Source organism: Carettochelys insculpta, chromosome 22, assembly GCF_033958435.1.
Source record: "Carettochelys insculpta isolate YL-2023 chromosome 22, ASM3395843v1, whole genome shotgun sequence".
Taxonomy (NCBI): Eukaryota; Metazoa; Chordata; order Testudines; family Carettochelyidae; genus Carettochelys; species Carettochelys insculpta.
This window is the reverse complement of record NC_134158.1, coordinates 19,808,415-19,829,158: the sequence shown is the minus strand read 5'-3', so window position 1 is coordinate 19,829,158 and position 20,744 is coordinate 19,808,415. Positions and strand designations below refer to the sequence as shown.

The window sequence follows — 20,744 nt, the reverse complement described above, 5'->3', positions numbered from 1 at the left end:
CTGGACCTAATCATGGACCCTGGAGATCCAGTGGGGAGGGGGCGTCACTGTGGGCCCCAGGAGATGCAGAGCAGGGCAGCTTCCTCCTGGGGGAGGCTCCTTAGCGGTCCCTGCCTTGTGGGAGCGAACCGGGTTATTCCAGGTCCTGAGACACAGCAGGGGAGGCCTCACTTGAGCCCTAAACCCCAGCCCTGCAGAACCCTCGCCCAGTCCCTGGGGAACCTCAGCCCTAAACCCCAGCCCTGCAGAACCCTCGCCCAGTCCCTGGGGAACCTCAGCCCTAAACCCCAGCCCTGCAGAACCCTCGCCCAGTCCCTGGGGAACCTCAGCCCTAAACCCCAGCCCTGCAGAACCCTCGCCCAGTCCCTGGGGAACCTCAGCCCTAAACCCCAGCCCTGCAGAACCCTCGCCCAGTCCCTGGGGAACCTCAGCCTCTCGGCACCCTTAACCCAAACCCTAACCCTCGCCCCAGGGAACTGACCCTGCTGCTGGCAGGTGCCAGGTAACCCCTGGTGGGGTGGGGATTAAAATTTCTCCAAGTACAACCGGGGGCACCAGGTCGGCCACAGGCACCAGGTCAAACCAGGCGGGACAGGGTGAAAATATTTTAAGTCCAGGCCGGGCATCAGGTCAGCTCCAGCTGGGTGGGGTGAAAATCCCTCTGCCTGGCTGGGAATGCCAGGCAAACCCTGGATGAGAGGCTCTGCTGGGTTTACCTTGCGGCCGGTTCACTCTCAGGCCAGCTGGTCAACCTCCTGCTGCAACCTACGGGCTCACCGGGTGTCAGAACCCCTGAACTCCACCGACTCTCCACTCCGGGGGCCGGTCGCTCTTCAGGGGTGTCCCACGGATGGGGAGGACACGTTGGTTCTGCCTCCGAGGCGTCGACAGGGGTGCCGGGTTTCCGGACCTGAGCCTCCAGGGACGGATCCGCCGCGCATCCCCCGGCCTGGAGCAGGGCACCTGGTGGACTCATTCAGGCTTCCAGGACCCACCCCGTGCCGCCTTCCCCCGTGGTTCTGTCCCCACAGCACCGGGCGCCTGAGATGGTCCCCACGGCCACGGGCCTTTCCAGGACCTGGCAGGAACCAGCGCTGAACCTGGGCGCCGCTCCCCCATCCCAGCCCACCCGGCAGGCGCCCTGCTCCATGGGGTACGTGGTGATCCCCGGCCTCCCTCACCCCTTCCATCAATGGACTTGATGGGGAAGGCCCCTGGCAAGCGGGCTGGGCCCCTCCTTGTTCTTGTGCGCACCGGGTTCCCAGGATGAGCCCAGACAAGGACCCGCTCCCGTGTGGGCTTGGTAGGGGGAGACAGGCCTGTGCCCCCATATGTATTGCCTCCTTGTGGGGCACGGGGGAGGCCAAGCGGCACTGCCAGCCCGCCCACGGGCATATGGCTGTCACCCCCAGCCAGTGGGACCCTGCTAACCTAGGGGCTACAGCAGCAGCCTCAGAGCCCGGAGTTGGGGGGGGGGGCATCTGTTCCACCCCCTCCCCCCGAGAGATGGGAGTCTAGAGAGGGGAGCAGAGGGGGCTGGGCATTAGGACTCAGGTTTTGGACGAGTGGAAAGAAGGGAGGGTGCAGGATTTGGTGGTTGGGGGGCTAGTGGCTAGTGAAGCGGGGGAGGGGAGGGGAGGGGAGGGGAGGGAGTACAGTCTAGTGGTTATAGCAGCACACTGGGAGCCAGGACTGTGGGGGGGTCCTAATCCCTGGAGGAGGGGTGGTACGGGAAGTGAGGGGCTGAGACCTGGGACTCTTGGACTCTGGCCCCAGGGAGAGTTTGGGATCTAGTGGTTAGAAGGGGGGGGGGGGGAGAACTCTTGGGTCGTATCCCCCCGGGAAGGGGGTGGGGGCCTGGCTTAGTGCTTACAGCAGCCCACTGAGATCCCTGCCCCCGGTCGAGCTCAGTTCCTGTCCAGCATGGAAGGTCCCAGCACCCCAACCACTGCAAAAAAAACCAAACACATGCAGAGAGCCCGAGCGGTTGCACAAGCCAGAATGCACAGGATCCACTGCCCTCTCCCCGCCTGAGCTGGCCTGTCTGCCCTAGGCCTGCTCTGGCTGGGGAGCTCACAGCAGCAGGGAGCTCCAGGGCAGATACTGTCCTTCCAGCCCCCGCCCAGCAAGCTGGTGCATGCCAGGAAAAGCAGCGTATGCTGAGAAAGGGGCCATGGCCCAGCTGCAGCACTCAGGGGTGATGGCCTTGGCTGATACAGCCCAGCCAGCCCTCTGCAGCTGCACAGCCCCAGCTCCCAGGACTTGAGCTGTCCTGGCCCCCACAACATAACACTCAGCAGGCCGGGCAGGGTGCGGGGGTCTTCCATAGCCTAGGTCCTGGCCCTCCCCTCCACTGGAGCAGGCCGCAGGGCAGATGGCAGCACCCACTCCATTGCCCAGCACCGTCCATGCTCTCCAGCTGCAGGTCGGCTGCAGCGGTGCTGGGAGCAGAAAATCTCAGAGTGGGGGAACTGTCCTCCGAGGTGGGGGTGGGGGGGCTGGGCAGGGGGTTACAACGGCTGATGCTGCTGTCCAGGAACCAGGCTGCAGCCGGGCTCGTGCGAGGTACCGGGCAGACCCCCAGCACTGCCCAGCCCACAGGAGCTGAGCTCTAAGAGTGGCCAGATTGGGGCAGGGCAAAGGTCCATCCAGCCCAGGGGCCTGTCTTCTGCCAGTTGTCAGCCCATGTGTCCCAGAGGGAGCGAACGGACCAGGGAATCAGCCCGTGAGCCCCACTGGCTCCCAGCCATCGCTGGACTGCTCCACACTGAACACATCAATCAGGCCTTGGCCTCCACCCTGGGCATCAGCTCCAAGGCTCCGCTGGCGCCTGGTCCAGCAGGGTGGAGCTACCCAGCCACTAACTCCCTGGGGTGGGTGATCTCCACTGGTGCCCAACAACAGCAGGCACCACCCCCCACAAGCAGACACACTGACCCCCTCCGGGCTTTTCTCAGCTCCGGGCGCCTGCCGCAGACACAGACACCCCCTCCCCTCCTTGGAGGTGGGCTGGGAAATCTGCAGCTTCCTGCCTTCGCTGCGGCCCAGGGTGGCTCTGAAGGTGACTGGTCCTTTCTCTGTGACAGGGCAACAGGGGGCAGTTGGTCTGTGATCCCCTCCTACACCCCTGTGTATTGTCCAAGGAGCCTGACCCTCTCGCGACAGGCAGGCTGCCCGGGGAAGGAGCAGGATCCCCTTCCTGGGAAGGAAGTGGCCCATCCATACACCCCCCCTCCTCTCTGCAGGGCTGGTTAAGGCAGGACGGGCTCAGCAGCTCTATAGGCTCCCATTAAGCCCTGGCGGATACCAGAGATACACCCCATAGGGCAGTTACTGACACCGCCCAGGACAGGAACAGACCCCGCCTGCAGGTCAGAGGCTGGAGGCTTCCAGGCTTGCTTCCAGGGCGCTCTCCTCCAGGGACGCTCCCATGTTCACTCAATCACCATGGCAGAGGTTCAGGGGCTCCAGGCCCACCCCAGGATTCAAGGCTGCCCAGAGCCGAGCGGGAGTTCTCTCCGGCGTTGGTCGGGGCACGGGCCCAGCAGGGCCTGATGTTTAAGCAGACGAACTTCCAGTCTGGAGCACCTTGTGCCACTCCAGTGGAAGAGCTGAAGGAAGGAGGGTAAGGTATAGACCTGGGGCAGCACCTCCACCAGAGGGAGGGTTTCCATGAGCCCAGCCGCGGCAAAGCCAGCTGCCCGCTGCCCCACAACCCCCCAGGCCTGCCCCTCGTTTGCCTCCAAAAACCTGAACCCGACACCGTCGCACTGACTCCAACTGGGCAACAGTTTGCCTGGCTGGGCCACCCGCACCCCCACCCCCGCCGGAGCCCAATAACCCCAGACTCCCAGCACCAGCTCTGATTCTGCTTTTATACAAATCAATCAGCCTGTGGTTCACTCCACACAGGGGGTGTCTCGTGTCACAGCCCTTCTCCCTCCCCCGGCCGGAATACTGTAGTGTTACAAAAGGCCAATATAAATAGCTTCTTTCAAAAAAAAAAACCATAAAAGAAACCAGATCAGTAGTTGTTTCTAGACAGAGCTCCCCAGGGCATTGCTACGCCCCTCCCGCCGGCTGTCCCAAGACAGGAGCCCTGGAGAGGCGTTGAGGATGATTTTTCGGGGTTGGGGGGGGGGGGTGCAGAGCCTCAGCCCGCACTGCGCTGCTGCCACAGGCCCGGCCCGCTGTCAGCATGTGATGACGAGCATGGGGAAGCCATACTAGGCCTGCTGTCCAACAGGTGGGTTTCCCCCCACAGCAGCAGGCCACGCGGGACGGAAGGGGCTGATTCAGGAAAGGGGGAGCAATTCTGCATGCAGGCAAACAGCCCAGGGCTAGGGGTAAGGCCCACCTGGAGAAGCAGCGAGCAGAGCAGTCACAGCTGCAGCCAAGCGGGGGCTGCAGGGATCTACAGCAGCTGGGTGGGGTAAATCAGGACCAACAGGGGGCCCAGCAGGACAGCACCTCCCTGCAGTCCTTGTGGCCCTTGGAGCGCACCACTGCCCACGGCAGGACCCCGCTGTTCAGGGCAGCCCCAGGATCCTGAACCAGGCCTGGGCTAAACTTCCATGGTGCAGAGCGGCAGCTTGTGGGGCAGGGAACTGTCTGCTCGGTGCAGCCTCCATGGAGGGAGCACAGTGGGGTCTGTCTCAGCAACTGGGGGAAGGCCCACGGCCAGGCCCTGTGACCTGCCTCTTCTGCCCCCACATTTCTGCTGCAGACCCACCTCCCTGCCCCAGGCAAGATGCAGCACTTCCCCAGCCCTTCTGGTGCCAGCTGGCAGCTGCCAAGGCCCTGCTGCAGCCCATGTGCCCCCAGATGCTTGGGGGGAGGCTGGGGTTCCGCACTGGCTCCGCAACTGGGGGGAGTGAATGTCAGAGAAAGGGAGAGACAGAAGGCCCATGTAACGGCTCTGAAATCCCCCTTGCCCAGGCACACAGGTTACTGCTGGGAGGGAGCAGGGGAGGGGGAGGAGGTCAGAGCAGCCCATGCACCAGCCTCACCTGCGGGTGGTTTAGGTCCAGCCAGAGCCTGGAGGGGAGGAGCAGCAGGGCCGGTTGCATGGCACAGCCCAGGACTGCATGGTACCCACTGTAAGTTGGCTGAGAGCCGCAAGGAGACGGGGGCTGCCCTGTTACAGCCCAGGGAGCAGCAGGCAGCCAGCCAGGGGCAGAATATGCAGGAGGGCCTCTGAAGATGGGGCCCACAGGGCTGTTGCAAACAGGACCCCCCCACACTGTACACGTGTGGGCAGAGGGCCGAGAGCTTTGCCACACGAGGCTGGAGGTGGAGGCAGGTGGAGGGTAACTACATACACCAGGACAGGCACAATACAGCCGGTGATCCACAGCCGGTCCTCCTCCAGGCCACAGCCCAGCAGGACCCTCAGGCAGACGCTGAGGGCCACGTGAGCCTCAGGAGTGGAGGAGAGGACAGACTGCACAGGTTTCCTCAGGCCCCAGCACAATCTCACAGCTCCCATTGGCTGGAAACTGGACATGGTTGCAGCACAGCCCCTCTGTGACATACACCCCATGCTCCAGAGGAGGTCCCTGCGACCAGCCACTCTGGGGGTCCCTGGAGGTCCCACTGGAGTTCAGAGCCACAGCTCCCCACCCCTTCCAGCTGTTCCTCCCAGGGCGGCTCCCCGGCCTTCCTGCTGTGGCAAGGAGCCGCATGGGGCAGTGCAGCTCGCTGGAGGACAGTCCCATGGGCAGGCCAAGCAAAGAGCACCGCCAGCTGCAGGAAAGCCGCAGCCAAGCAGCTGCTGGAACTGAAGTTTCTACAACAGCCAAGACAGACACTCCATGCACCCTCCCCCAGCAGCAGGCAGAGGGGCTTGCCAGGGCAATGGCTCTGCCATGGCTTCTGTGCCCGTCCCCAGACTCAGGCCGTGCAGCCCTGGGCCTGGGGCAGCCCTGGCAGAGCGAAACTGCCCTGCACGGGGCCCACGCTGAGCCCCCTGTGGCAGCAGAGCTGGCGCAGCACCGCAGCTGGCGGCCTTGGACAGGGGTGTCATCCCCTTTCCATGCTGCCAGTGGAGATCACAGCTCAGCCCAGCCCCAGAACTCTGGGTGAGGCCCCACCATAACCTCCTCCTTGCTCCCACCAGGCAAGGGTGCACATCATGGAGGGACAACGCACGCTGGGATACCCCGTCTTTCTGTTGCATTGCTGGGGGGGGAGACACGCTGGGTTTTAGAGCCCCACGGGAGCCAGGCTGCAAAGGAACTGGTGAAACAGGCAGGGGAGGGTAGCCTCATTGCTCCCCTAATGCACATGCAACCAGGCCCCAGCAGGGAAAGAGCGTGGGAAAGAACCTGCCCCCGTGGGGCAGCCCAGAGCCGGCAGATCCTCTCCTGGGAGGGACAGGGCACAAGCACGAAGGGCTGTCCGACAGCTGGGCCATGGCTCACCCGGGGCAAGCGAGCAGGTCGCGAACATCCCAGCATCGGACGCCAGCGTTCCCAGCCCAGCTGCACGCTGCCGCCACAGCACTGAACAGAGCCGCTACCGCCCAGCCGGAGAGCTCCTGGCCTGACGCCGGGGAAGGCCGAGCCAGCAGCCGAACGGGCAAAGCCGGCTCTAGAGGCAGGCAGGAGTGCTGCTGTGGAATCGCTGAGCGGCCGGTGCTCCCTGCCCTGCCGCGCGCACGCGTGTAAAAACTACAGTTTTGATCAAAAATTTTAAGTCATAAAAACCCTCCCCTGGCCCCCCTCCCCCCAGCCCCGCTCACAGCACAGTGCGACGGGCAGGAGAGCTCCTGCGGCCGTCACGACAGTAGTGGCACAGTCGTAAATCCAGTTAAGGGAACTGCCGGCCCAGCCCCGAAGGGGATGCTGGTGGAAACCCGGAGGGCCCAGGAGCGGGAGGTGCCCGCTGAGGATCGGGCTGCTCGGAGCTGGCGGCCCCGCTGCGGCGGCCGACGGGACTGGCAGGCGCTCCCTGGAGAATGGAGGACGAGGCGAGGCCGTGGCCGCTGGGGGAGCGGTCAGACGAGGTGTGTGGCGCTCTTGGTGCGGCGGCCGGCTCTCATCTCATCCGGTTCTGCCGCATGAGAGGCACGATGCTGGAAGGAGGCCCGGCCTTGGCCAGGAAGGGGTGTTTCAAGAGTTCGTTGGCAGTGGCTCGCTGCGCTGGGTCTCGTACCAGCAAGCGGTCCAGGAAGCCTTTGAGGGAAGGAGAAACCTGCCGAGGGGGAAAGCAGCAGCCATGAGTTAGGGGCTGAGAAGAGGAGTGCCTTGGGGGAGCTGGGAACTGGAGGAGCAGCAGGCAGGGAGGAAAAGGAAGGGAAGGAAGCGTGGCCTGGCCTCGCCGAGCCTCCATTCCCCGTGCACAGAGGAAAAGCAGCGAGCTCGCCCTACTGCTCTCCAGGCCCTAAGTGCCAAATCATCCAGCCTCTGACTGGACGTGGGACAGGGCGTCTGGCAACGACGTCGTCACCGATCAGCAGAGCTCTCCCCACCCCCACAGCCAGCACTCCCTGTAAGCCAGGTGCTTGTGCAGCCACCCAGGAGGGAATCCAGTGCTGCATGGCTGAACTCCCACAGCTGGCAGCCTGTGTCTCTATGGGAGGTGCACATCAACACGTGCCTCGGTGCATAGAAAAAATATTCCACGCACAGATTAGTGGGAACATTAACTGGATCCCCAGACACCAAACCTGAGTGCATGTGACACCCCCCCCCCAATACCCTGGTGAGCCCCCACACCCAGAGCGCCCTGTGCTAACTCCTCTCTCTCGGGTTCTCTACACTGGCCCTCCCTGCACCCTGTGTGGCCCCTGAGGCTCTCGGAGGAAGCCAGAGCACAGGGGAGAAGGGAGACCGGGCATTGGAAGCTCTCTGCCGCAGGCCTCCTGGCCACAGCAAGCCTGGAACACCAGCCTTTGCCGTTAACTCTTTGCTCAGGGCAAAGGCCCCCCGTCACCCTGAGAAAGCAGAGGCCGCACAGTTCAGCACTCCAAAAAAGTTTGGGCTGCGTTGGCCAGGTGAGCTCAGTCCCAGGTTGTGGGCGTGGCCCAGGGAAGGCACTAAATAAGAGATCAGGTCCTAACTGCTTCCTTGTGTGCACGCAGGGAGGCCCTGCTTCGGAGAGCTCGCAACACACAAGGAGCAGGAGGGGAAACAAGCACAGAGCAGCAATGGCTCACCCACACACACGTGGGAGAACCAACACCAGGCGTGCAAATGCCCATGTACGTGCATGTAAATTAAGTATATGTGGAACTCAACGCCAGTTATATATCTGCTTGCAATGAAGAAACGGTTTTTCTCCATGTCCACAGGTCCACACCCAGGCTGCAGCAACAGGTGAATGAACCTTTAACTGGAAGGGAAGGGACTTGCCCAGGGTCATTCAGCAGCTCGGTGGCGGAGCTGGGAATTACCTTACTAATTCCACATTCCCCTCTTGTGCTCTCGCCACTCAGCTCCACTGCCTCCCTTCCTCTCTCGGCAAACCCACCCGTGGCACATATGAACAAGGGAGTCAAGTGACTGGACCTGCAATTCTCTCATTCCTGGACTTGAGAGCATCACAGCGAAACCACAATGCCCTCAGGGCCATTGGGTATGGAATTCCCCTCCCCAGCAAGTTACACAGGCCAAAAGGAACCTGGTTCACAGTTTGGCTGGCTCTCTAAGGAGGCTCGAGCTGTTTGACTGGCCACCCCAGGAGGCCCAGTCCTGAGCCATCCAGGGAGTCTAGGTGAGGGAGAACCAGGTGCACACGCCGTGGAAGCTGAATGCATTGGCAGGTCTCCCACCTGGGTAGGAGCAGATGACCAGCAGGTTTGTTACCTTGTGCACATTTTTCAGTTTGGGGGGCAGGTTGTCCCGGATCATCTTCATTGCCTTTAAGGGGGGCTCATTAAAATAAGGGGGCTCCCCATCCACCATTTCAATCACCATCACGCCGAGGGACCAAATATCCACCTGCAAAGAGAGGTGAGAGGTGAGCGACTGCGATGAACTGACCAAAGGGGCGGGGAGGGCTTCTGGGTCCCCCAAACCCACCCCATTGCGCTGGACACTGCAGAACACAGTGTGACAGTCGCCGCCCCCAGAGCTTAGAGCGTAAACACACAGGCTGGCCCAATCCAGAAAAAGACCCCAGCCCAGCCACTAGGCAATGCTGCCTCCATGGGTTTAACACCAGCGTTCCCTGCAAGCTGAGTGCTTGGGCAGCTGCCCAGGAGAGAGTCAGGTGCCACCCAGCGGATTAGCAGAGCACCCACAGTACATTAGTGGTGCACACCCACACATGCTTGGGTGTACATAAAATTTATTCTGGCCCGGGATGGAAAGAATTAGAGGGAGCCCTGGTTCAGTGCCAGGCTGCCTGGGCAGTGCAGCGTGTCCTGTTGGAATCAGAAAGGTCAGTTCCCTCATCAGAGGGCATGAGCCACTGCAGGATCCTACCGCAAGCGATTACACCCCACTCCTCCAGGCCAGACAGCCGGGATCTAACTAATAGAGAGGCAGCTTCCTGTCAGACAAACCGGTATAGAAGGCCAGAGTCAAGCATGATCTGCCAGACCACGGATGTTCTGAACCCCGTTCACAGGAGCAACCCACAACCCCACCTCCTACTGTCTGTCCGTGGATGAGCAGGGACCGAAGGGCATCCAGTGCTTTATTACCACACAGACATGGCTAAGATGCTCATCCCCACAGCACCCTGAACTAATGACAGGAACCGAGCGCGAGCAGCCGAGTCTTCCAAAGACAAGGACCAAATTCCACAGCCGCACCCTGCCCGCTTCAGGGGTTTCCTTTTCAACGGCCCAAACGCACTTCTGGCCAATTTGCTTTTATACACAGCGCCACCCAGGGGTTTTGGTGCTACACAAAGGCCAGAGTTGACTTCAGCCACAAGGGTTTTGTTACCACAGGAATAACTGGCCCCCGGACAGGAAGCCTCTGGGAGGTTTGTGCTGCCGAGGGAAAGCGCTCACATTTCAGGCTCAGACAGCCCCTGGGGTTTCACTCTGCCTTGCATGATCTGTTTTTCCTGGTCGAGACAAGCCCCTGGGGCTGGGAGAAGGGCGCATGGAGGGAACTGAGGGTGCACACACTTCAGGGCAAGAGGAGCTCAGCTCCGACCAGGATTGGATTGTTAGGGGTAGATGTCAGCAGCTCTCCATTTCACTGCACGCACTCACACCAAAGGAAAACATTTCCGCACAGCTGAGGTTCACAGACAGGCAAAGTCAGGAAAAGGCTGCTTGGGAATCCAGAGGCCTGTCTGTTTTAAGGCAACATACTCTGTTGATTTTGACGTGTGATGCAGACCATTTGCAGGCCAAAATCTACAAAGCTTTAAACTTTTAAATCTCAGTCTCTACGGTCATTGGATAAATGACACTCCCCCATTATTCGAACCCCCCTTCCCCAACCCATTTCCCACACGTGTGAACATTTAAATCCATAGAAAGTGGGGAAAATGCATACAAACAGCAATATGAATCAGCAGCATTATAAACCATGACAAAAGGAATTCTGCTCCACAGGCAACTCAGTGACCCACTGGCATCCTTACAGAGCTGCTGAGTCAAGGGCCAGGTAGCGTGAGTGTGACCTGGACTGGCTCCTGCCAGCTCCTTCCACTCTGGCTGCTCAGCCCCCAGCTGCTGGGAACCTGCTGTTGCTCCCCGGAAGAGCTGGATTCTCCCCATTGCCCCCCAGGAAGTGAAAGGCTCCATCCACATTTCCAGCCTGCAGCCTCTAGGGTTTAGCATTGCTGGGGCTTTGCCCTCTATTCACCTTCCTGCAGGGTCAACAGATGGCTCAGAGTGCTCTTGGCTGTGCAAGTAGCACAGGGGTCGCCGTATTAATTTGTATCCACAGAAACAGCGAGAAGTCCTGTGACACCTTATAGACTAACAGATTTTTTTGGAACAAAGTTTTTGTGGGCAAAGACCCGCTTCATCAGATGCAACCTTGGCTGTGCAGAGGCCTGCTGCTTTGTACACCCTCCGCCCTGTGGATCCCAGACTAGTGTCCTCTGTAAGTGATGAATGTGATCACTCAGTCATGAAGAGAGAGTCAAATGCCGCCTAAAGTACCCACAGCCAGCAACATGACTAATGGTAGTGCGCATCTGCACATGCAGTGCACATAAAATTTATCCCACACATGGATGGAAAAAGTGAGAGGGGCTGATCCCAGGGTGTAGCTCCGCCACCATATCCCTAGCCTTACCTCTGGCCCATAAGGGAGTCGGGAGATGAGCTCCGGCGCCATCCAGTAGGGGGTACCCACCAATGACTTCCGGCGTGGGACCTCTTTGTTCACTTGTGCACAAAACCCAAAGTCAGAGAGCTTCACCTAGAGAGAAAGGAAACAAGGGATCAGAGCTGACACACAGCAAAGGAGCCAGGTAGAGATGCTAGTGGCAACACCTCATGGACAGCAATCCCTGATCCGCAGGACGAAAGAGGGACACAATGAAAAACAATTAAAAGGGATAATTAAGATGTAGTGAAGAGGAATAGCCTAAACAGCTCAACATGTCTGTGATCAGCTGTTTGGTAAAGTCACTTAGTCCAGGTTCCTCACCCCCCACCTGCTGTAATGTGAACCTCTGAAGAATCAAATGTATAATCCCTGTATTTGGAGATGTAAAAGCCCCACAGGGGATTATCAGTGTAAACAAACCATGCTTTTTGCATCTGTAGAACCCCAAAATGGCTCAGATTCAAAAGTCAGCTTGGCAAGCAATTCATCTGTGGTAGCCAGGGTGTAATAGATTTGGGACTTCTGGACGAGAGAGAAGCAGTGTGCGCTGAGATTTCAAAACCTGCTACTGAAGAGCCTCTGCTGGGCCCAGATGGCAAAAACACCCTGAGAAACAAGGCAGATTTGCAAAATCAGATGGAAAAATGGATCCAAAGGAAATATCAATAAGTCTTTTTTAAAAAGCCTGCCAAATGCCAAATTTCTGAGGTACTGAAGCCACTTCTGTGCAATTTGCAATTTGCTTTGTAGCTGAAGAGGTGCCCGGTGAATCAAACGGACTGTCCCAGAAAGGCATGGCTGGGCTGAGTCCTGCCGATGTTGGAACAGAGGCTGGTTTATTTCATTATACAATCGTTTCTAGTTCTCGTGGGTTGGGTTGGGTTCTGAAAGATGGGTGAATTACAGACTTACGACCATGCATAAGATCTAGAACAGAGCATTTTTTGGCCTGGTTATGGGACAGCGGTGGGCAACCTGCGGTCCCTCTGGGTTCTGTGAAGGGCCCATGCAACAGTTTGTTTACTGTTGCCTGGGCGCACAGTTGCCAGATACCACTGGTGCAGTTTCTCCTACCAGTATTACTAAGTGACAAGCATGTAAAGTAAGGAGCATGCTGACTGCACAAAACGTGGAACGAGAGAGTCACATGCTCACTCTGCAGCCAATCCAAGCGCTGCTACAGTTCCGCCGGTAGTACACCCTACAAATTCCACAGATGCCAGTACAAGTGGCAAAACCACCCTCTCCCAGGAGACGGTGTGTCTGGATAGCTCATTCGGGGGAGGGCATTGATTAGAGCATTGGCCTTGAAAACCCAGGGTTGAGAGTTCAATCCCTGAGGGGTCTTTCAAGGGACTGGGTCAGGTTAGATTTAAAAAATCCGCCAGGGCTGGTGACTAGACCCTGTTGCAAGTGCAGGGGACTCAAAGTCCCTTCCGGCTGCATGAGATATGTACAGATAGGGCGACGCTGCAGCCCACTGTAACGAGGGAGGGCTGCTCATGCGGCTCACTCGCTAGAGCCTTGGTTGCCCATCGCAGCTCTAGGGGCTCGGACTCATGAACCACTGATGGGGAAGAGAGCCTAGATGAACATTTCGATTCTATAATGGAACTGTTCTTTAAAAGGACGACCTAGCTATTCCATCACCAGCCGGGCACGTAGCTGATGCTTCTAACATGCTCTGAAGATATACATTGGAAATAAAGCTACTTTGCTCTGCTTTAAGGGGACAAGAGCAGCTTAAACTATCTGAAGGGTTATTTAACCTGCTCTTTTTACAACCACAGGCTAAAGGACGAGTAATTGAACCCATGACACAACTGGTATTTTGTCCACACAACCCAGTGATTTTATGGCTTCCCCAGCACAGCCGGCTCCCCTCATCTTCCACACATGATGGAAAAACCCCATTTGAAATCAATAGAAAAGGGGGTTGCAAAAGTTGAGACTTCAATGATGCCAGGGCTACCATCTAAAGCGTTGATCGACCTAGCCATGCTGCTGGGAGCCATGAAAAATTCACATGCCTGAAGGACATATTTAAATTGATCCAAGCCCTGACATAGGCAGAAAAATTCTCCTGTCAACTTAGCTACTGTCTCTCGGTGATGAGGATTTCCTACCATGATGGAAGGACCCCTTCTCTCCCTGGTGCGTAAGTCCATGTAAAAGTTCTGCAGCTGCAGCCTAGATAGAGTCTCAACTGCTGGCAGGGAATGTGCTTTCACCAGGAGAGAAACAGGTGTGGTCCTGCATCCTTATCTTGCGTTAACTCACTTGAGGCCAGGTGTATACTGCAAATCCAAGGCCAGGTGGCTCAGTAATTTTACTGACCTAACCCCTGGCGTACACAGCGCTGTACCGACAGGACAGCGTCTCCCACGGACATAGCGACTGCCTCTCAAGGAGGTGGTTTAACTGCGCCAATGGGAGCAGCTCTGTCAGTGCAGGAGAGTCCTCCCTAGAGCACTGCGCATGCCCCTTGTGATGACAGGGCAGCATGGCATTTTCACATGACTGTAGAGTGATTGGAGCTCATCTTCCCTGTATGTTAGTCATGGGGCATTAGCACAGCCTAGTGAGTGCAGCTCAACTACGTAACACCCTTCCTGCTACAGTGAGCGACCGGATTAGCAGCTGATGAGTTACTGCCCCTGCATTGCATTTTATTCCCCCTTGCAAGGTCAGCTCCAGCAGTACTCGCAGTGCTGGGACGGGCCAACTAGCTCAAGCTTAAAGCATCCTGCAATTCGAGCCAGAAATTTCCGGGAGATGGTGAGGAAACACTCCAGCTGTGCTTCACACTAATGCTGAGGAGGAGACGAGACCCAGAGGGGAGCTGAAGCCGGTGGGAAGAGTCCGGGGATGCTGGACTCTTTGGGCAGCTTAAGCAGTTGCAGAGTTATCACAAAGCACCCCTAGGTGTCGCTGTCCCCACAGGCGATGGGGGCTCACCCAGCTCCCCTGTTACGGCAGGACAGGTAGGTGCATCAGTCTGAGGCTCTGAACCTGCAGCCCCCAACTCCAGCTCCTGCAGCATAGGGAGCTGCCTTACCTTGCCATCGTGGGTGAGCAGGATGGAGTCGCTCTTGATGTCCCGGTGGATGACGCCCTGGGCGTGGAGGACAGAAAGTGCTTTCAGGACAGCCAGGCAGACAGCAGCGATCTGCTCTTCATTCATCCTGGAAACAGGGAAAGGGTCACAGCACTGGCAAGACCCCCTGGGCAGTAACAAGGGGCACTGCCACCCTTGTCTAGCCCTCATCGCTGGATCTGCAAGAAGTGCTCTGCGAGCTTTCATTTAGCCACCAATACAACCTGGCAGGGAGACGCTACCGCCACTTCACAGGGCAGGACTTGATGTAGGGATGTAAAATCCTGTTTAATTCATTAACTGGTTAAATGAGAGAGGTAACTAGGGTGGGGAATGGGATGGGAGTCGCCACTCCAGCCTGGGCCTCTGCAGACAGTGGGCTGGAACAGCCTCCTGCCCATGGTGGGCTGCTCCAGCCTGTACTGATTAACCAGAACTGGTAACATCCCTAACCTGAGCCAGGTCTCAGTCTGTGGCAGAGCCAGGACAGAACCCAAGAGTTCTGACTTTACATCCCCCCTTGCTTTAACCACTAGCCCACGCTCCCGCCTATAGCCCTGACCTCCCTCCCCTCACCAGCACTGGTGATATCAATGTTCTACGTTCGGAGCAGCCACTCAAAAGCACTCTGCTAAGCTGGAAAACTAGCCAATGACTCCAGGGCGGAGAGGACAGGACAGGCTGTAAATCATAGGGCAAGGCAGGTTTCTGAGGAGTGAACTCCTCACTGCTCCCACCCAGGTGCAAAGTGAAATTCCCCCAGTTGGTTTAGCGGGTGACAGAGCAAAGCCAGGGCCAAGTGCTGTGGAAAGTCCCAGTCTGCCTTGAGCAGATCCACCCCACTGTAAGTCATGACTCGAACACAATGGGCTGCAGAACTACCAACACACAAGGAAGGCACCACGCACAACGGGATGTCAAATGGAGCCAGAAGGGGACTTCCAGGCAGAAAAGCAACTCAGCAAACTTCTGTGCAGTCCCCATCCTGCTCCCAGATCAGCAGATGCCTCCGTGAGCGTGACACACTTACGCTAGGCTCTAGCCCTACCGGCTACACAGAAAGGCCTCTGGCCTGGTTTGGAGGGGCCTTAGGCCAGCTAGCTGACCCAGCAAGTCAGGACTCCTGGGTTCTGCCCTTAGATTTTTACGGCTTGCTGTAACTCAGGCTGCAACCATGTACTCACCAACATGGACACAGGCTAAGTGCTGGTAACCCAGCAGTGCCCATCCCACAACTGACAGTGCTGAGAAGCCAGGAGGCTTTCCCAGAGATGCACGGGTCTCTGAGAGCGCAAAGAGACAGTCAGTTGCCAAGGGCTCTGCAGAGCAGCTGCTCACAGGCAAGCTCTGCTAGTCCAAGTGCTGACACCAGGGGGCCAGCCTGTTTGGGGTTGCTGCTTGTCTCTCTGGCTGGTGGACTTGGGCGAGCCAGGCCCGTGGGTCTGTGTCCCTGGGTCCGTTCAGCACAGCCAATCACAGGGGCTGCACTCCCCCAGGAGCGCTGCTGGGACTTGGTGCTGCAGAGAGCTGAGCTGGCTTTCCCAGCCAAGGTCTGTCCGGGGCACAGAGTGGGAACTGCCAGAAAGCACTAGAAGATTATCAGTGGTCACAGGATGTATCCCTGTGTCCTCCCTGCAAAGTGTACATGAAAACCTCGCTTGGGTCCGTACTGGTCCCCTGGCCTGGGTTTAAAGCACTGCTAAATTCAGGCAAGTGGACAGGAGTGACAGCATTGTGGCAGCACCCATTTAACTCTACGATGGTGAGCTACCCTGCCACCTCCCCCCTGAGCTGCCTGTTCCCAGCTCTGCTCTCCTGCCCTCCAGCTTTACATACTCCTGAGCGGGAGCTCCCGAGACCCACCCAGCCTGGCTGCCGGGGCCTTCGCACCACCAGGAACAGGCTGGAAGTCAGTGACACACTCACTAGTCACTTACAGGGTCCCTTTCCTACCGATGACTCCACTGCCAGGCCTGCTGTCAACCTCACCGCTTCGGAGACTGGGGCTAGCAGGGTGAGCTGGCCCCAGGGAACGGTCAACCTCAGCGTCGTACCTGGTGTGCGTTACGATATCTGTCAGCGCTCCACCTTCGAGGAACTCCATCACAACCCAGAGCTCGTCCCCCACCAGGTAGCTGTTGTACATCTCCACCACGTTCTCGTGCTGGTAGTCCCTCATGATCACCACCTGAAAAGCAGGACGCAGAGCGAGGCATTATGGCCAGGGCTGGGAGAGAAAAAGGGGCCGTGGGCATTATGAGCCAGCCACACGAACATGGACGTAGCTTGTTAACTGACTGAGGAAACTCCTAAGAGGCCCTTGTTTTGAAAAGTGGGGAAAGAAACCTGACTTGGACACGGTTTCCCTCAGAGGCAGGATTCAACCCACCAAAAACACAGCAAGGACCTAGCTAGAGATTGGTTAGAGGAGCACTTGCACTGTGAGATTGCATCCCTGGGACGTGTGCCCCACAGGCAAGGGATGCCACGGAGGTAATAAAGATTTGCTGCAGGTGCTTGTGCCTGGAGGATAGGGCCTTGCTAGTGCAGCAGCTGGGAAGGAACGAGACTAATGGGACCCTCTCAAAGGAGCCCACATTAGGCACATCTTCAAACCCTACCAGCTGATCTGGCGTAGAGGGGTGAGGACCCAGCAAATAGCCAGAACAGGCATCAACTCTGCCTCCCACCACGCAGGCCGGAGACCCAGAGCCAGCTAGCTCGGGCTTTCCTCCGGCGGGTGCAGAGCGCGCATGCTTTACCAGCAGCGACTGCAAAGCAATAAGGCAGGCTTTGACTTCCAGCTGTGGGGGAAGGAGCTCAAGGTAGGCAGCAGCACCACCGGGTCAGACAGATAGGGATGCTGGTTATCCCTGGGCTAACAGCTCCATTAGCAGGCCTGCTTGACTAGCTGCATATCCCCCCCAGAGGGGCTTTCTCCAGCCCAGATTAGAGAGATTCAGGCCATGGGGCTTGCACGGCTTCCCAAGGAGAGGAGATTTCTCCAGATTAACACAGCAGGGCTCCCGAAGCCTCCCACCACACGGCTGTGTCAGCTGAGATCGCCTCCTGGCTTCCTCCTGACTCCCCTGCTCCATCACTCCCTGCCCCTTTCAGTCAAGGCCAGCCAACCTACCCAGGGACTCTACCACAGCTGCTCATCGAGGGGAAGTGATACTAACCAGCCTGATGTAGTTAAACCTCCTTACAGTTTAGCTGCTGGAAACCAGGAGGAGCCAGTCGCCCTGTGACCAGCCATAGACTCAGAACACTAGAAGGGGAAGGGACCTCGAGAGGTCATCGAGTCCAGTCCCCTGCCCTCATGGCAGGACCAAGCACCTGCTCTTAAATATCTCCAGTGATGGAGATTCCACAACCTCCCCTGGCAGACTTCAGCACAGCTGCGGTCACGGAATCCAAGACTAGGAAGCATGTCCTGAGATACACCCTAAAGATGGCGTAAGTGCAGCCCACTCCTCCAAATCATACCCCCAGGATCATCTGTAACAGGGCTTGCTGCTGCTTTGACTTCACCCTCCCAAGGCTTGGAGGTTTAGCCAAGTATCTCTTCTCCCCACTGCAGCCATAACCCAGCCCTTTCCCCTGAACAGATGAGAGGCGCCTGTAACGTGCCACCAGGTGACCTTACGGCTGTAACTTTTGCTCTGCATTCACCCAAAGCCCTGGCACACCAGCTCCTTCCATCACAGCTGAGACCAGATTGGAAACTCACTGGGAGAAGGCGGCAGGAACCAGCAGCATCTAGGGAACTGGGGAGCCTAGAACCGAGTTCTTGCCAGTCTAGTTTCGGTGGCTGCCAGGGGAACTGGGAGCCCAAGGGCCAGCGCTGTAAAGGAATTTATGCACCTGAAGTGGCAGACGGGCACAGAGGGAGATTCTTTCAGAAGTCACCTCAGTAGATCAGGCCCTAACTGGCTTAGACACTCTCGAAAACTCTGCTGAATGCCCGTCTGCACTTGGGGTGCCCAAAGACCTTCACACTTTTATCTCTAAGGGCTTCTATGTCCCGGGCCCAGGATAACCAAAAGATGGGCTAAGATGCTGATGAAGATGATGGCCCATGTCACTCCTCCTGCGCCTGGCATTCTACATTAAAGGTAAGTCTCATCTGTCCAAGAGATGACACCATTACGGGGGCTGGTCTGAGAATCTGGAACAAACTCACGCAGGAATGAAGGAGCATCTCCAACCTCTCCACCTCCTGCTCCAAGTGCAAGCAAATTCCTTCCAAATGCACACGTGCAGACCTTCCCAAACACTCCCCCCGGCCCACGCTTTCCATCCCGGGGCGGCACGAGGGAACATACTAGCCAGGGGTCAGCCCCTGTGTTTAACGCATGCCTGGAATACTCAGCTACTACAGCGAGGAGCCCGAGATGAGAGTGACGTGGGAAAGAACTAACTCTGATCCTGCACTGCTGCCGAGTTTCAAAGGCACGGATGTGTCAAACTCCCCGGGCCTTTTCCTAGCTGCGCTCTCAAGCTCCTGGCCTCCAGATGAATTGAGAGCTTAGGCAGAGTCAGGAAAGCTTCAGAGACACTGCCTGAGGGGCCTGCGTGCCTTCAGGAGCTTGCATGCCGATTGGCGGCGCTGCTTCCATGTCCCATGGCGACCTCACATCCTCAGGCCTGAAGCGGATTGTGGTCCCCACCACGAGGTGTCCCTGCCCGTAAATCAGGGCTTGGAAGAAGTGGGGGGAAGGCATCCTGGGAGTGGGGTTCCTATGCAGGCCACTGGCTCTTGCTGAAGCAGCTCACAAGGGTTAGATATGCCGCAGGGGGAAAGTGGGAGCCCTTCAATGTAGCCAAAAAAAAAAAAAAATCACCCCTGTCCCTGTGGGGTTCAGTTCTGGAAATCCCCTGAAGCAGGGGGCCGGCATGCCAGTGGGGCACACTGTGCATCCGGAGGGGAGGGCAGGGCCAGCGCCAGCCCCCTCCACTGATCCCGCTCATTTCTTCCATCCATGGATGGAATAAGTTTTGTCACGTGCACCGAGGCAAGCACAGATGTGCACCACCCCAAGAAACAGGCTGCCAGCTGCAAGCACTCTGCTAATCAGCTGGGCAGCGCCGGAATCTCTCCCAGGTGGCCGCCCAAGCGCTAAGCTTCCAGGGAACCCTACCCCCTACCTACCTCATTAAACAACAGCTCGCGCCTCTGCTGCTTGCGCAGATCCATTTTCTTCACCGCCACCAGCTTGCCGGTGCTCTTGACCGTGGCGATGCAGACGATGCCTGTGGAGCCTTCGCCGATTTTAATGAAGTTGTCCAGGTAGGTCCTGGGGTCGCCCGGGTCGACCACCATCTGCAGGGCAGCTCGGAACTGTTCATGGGAGACCCGCTGGGGCTCACGCTGCGGCGAGCGAGGCTGCTGGGAGGCCGTGGGGGGAGGTGGCAGCGGCAGCTGGGGCTGTGGAGCATAGGACGGCTGGGGGGCTGACTGAGGGAGGCGAGGTAAGTGGGGGTCTGACGCGTGCAGGGGGAGTCCTGGCTGGGCCGGCTCTGGGTGTTTGGATCTTGGCTGGCTTGGCTGGAGGGCCCTGGACGAGCTACTGCTCCCGCTGACTGGTCCATTGGATGCCATCTCCTGGGGTCTCGCAGACCTGGGCTCTGCCTGGAAAGAGAGAAGACACACAAACAGCACATCAGCAGCAGAACCTGCAGCCGGGGGATGCAGCACAGACCCAGCGCGCTGCACGAGCGACAGCTGCTTCCTACTCCGAAACCTTCCCTGCCAATCAAGCACAGGGAGGAAGAGACCTCAGACTGGCATGCTCCCATTGGGTTACCAGCGAAGCCCTGCTGAGACAGTGTCTGATGCGTGACAGCGGTGGTTACGGGTTAGGTGAAATTCCCATACTTCTGAGTAGGGGGGAGAGAGAGAGAGCTGAAATGGGATGGTTGTGTGTAGAGGGAAAGGGAAGAGGTGGGAGGAAAGAGGAAAAACTGAAGGGCTCAGACATCCAGACAAAAGTCTACAAAATGTTTCTACTGGCCACAGCCTTGTAAGAGAGGCCGCCAGCATCCGCCAGCTTTCCTAACGCAGAGTATCGTGCCGCAGCTGGAAGGACAGAAGGGGATGGTGCAGGATTGCTACAGGGAGCGGCTGCAGCAGGAAAGGTGCAAGAGCACACAGCTGCTCAAGGAGCACAGGGCTGCAGGCGGCCGTGGTGCAGGACAGGGAGAGAATACAGCCGGAGCAGAGAAGCCAGGTGACGTGTCCGGATGACAGCCCGGTGTGACGGTGCAAGGCTTGTGAGAGGAGGACAGGAAGCCAGAGCAGCGGTGGGACAGAGCAAGCAGCCATGGCAGGAGGCTCGAGGCAACAGAGGAGTGCTGATGGCAGCTGCCTAGGAGGCTCAGGGGCAGCGGTGCAGGGA

The 20,744-nt window shown here is 58.1% G+C and overlaps 1 protein-coding gene across 8 annotated transcripts in view; it reads right to left on the bottom strand.

Annotated features, from left to right (window-relative positions):
- Positions 1-6,719: 6,719 nt before the first annotated feature.
- PAK4 (p21 (RAC1) activated kinase 4) overlaps positions 6,720-20,744 on the bottom strand; it is a 107,412-nt gene continuing 93,387 nt past the window's right edge. For all 8 annotated transcript variants that reach the window (XM_075016373.1, XM_075016377.1, XM_075016372.1 and 5 more), the window contains 6 exons: positions 19,499-19,978; positions 16,398-16,531; positions 14,305-14,431; positions 11,211-11,336; positions 8,808-8,942; positions 6,720-7,194 (listed from right to left, as the gene is read on the bottom strand). In XM_075016373.1, the coding sequence (XP_074872474.1) occupies positions 7,039-7,194; positions 8,808-8,942; positions 11,211-11,336; positions 14,305-14,431; positions 16,398-16,531; positions 19,499-19,978 (1,158 nt within the window). In that variant the 3' untranslated portion in view covers positions 6,720-7,038. The remainder of the gene's footprint in view (positions 7,195-8,807; positions 8,943-11,210; positions 11,337-14,304; positions 14,432-16,397; positions 16,532-19,498; positions 19,979-20,744) is intronic.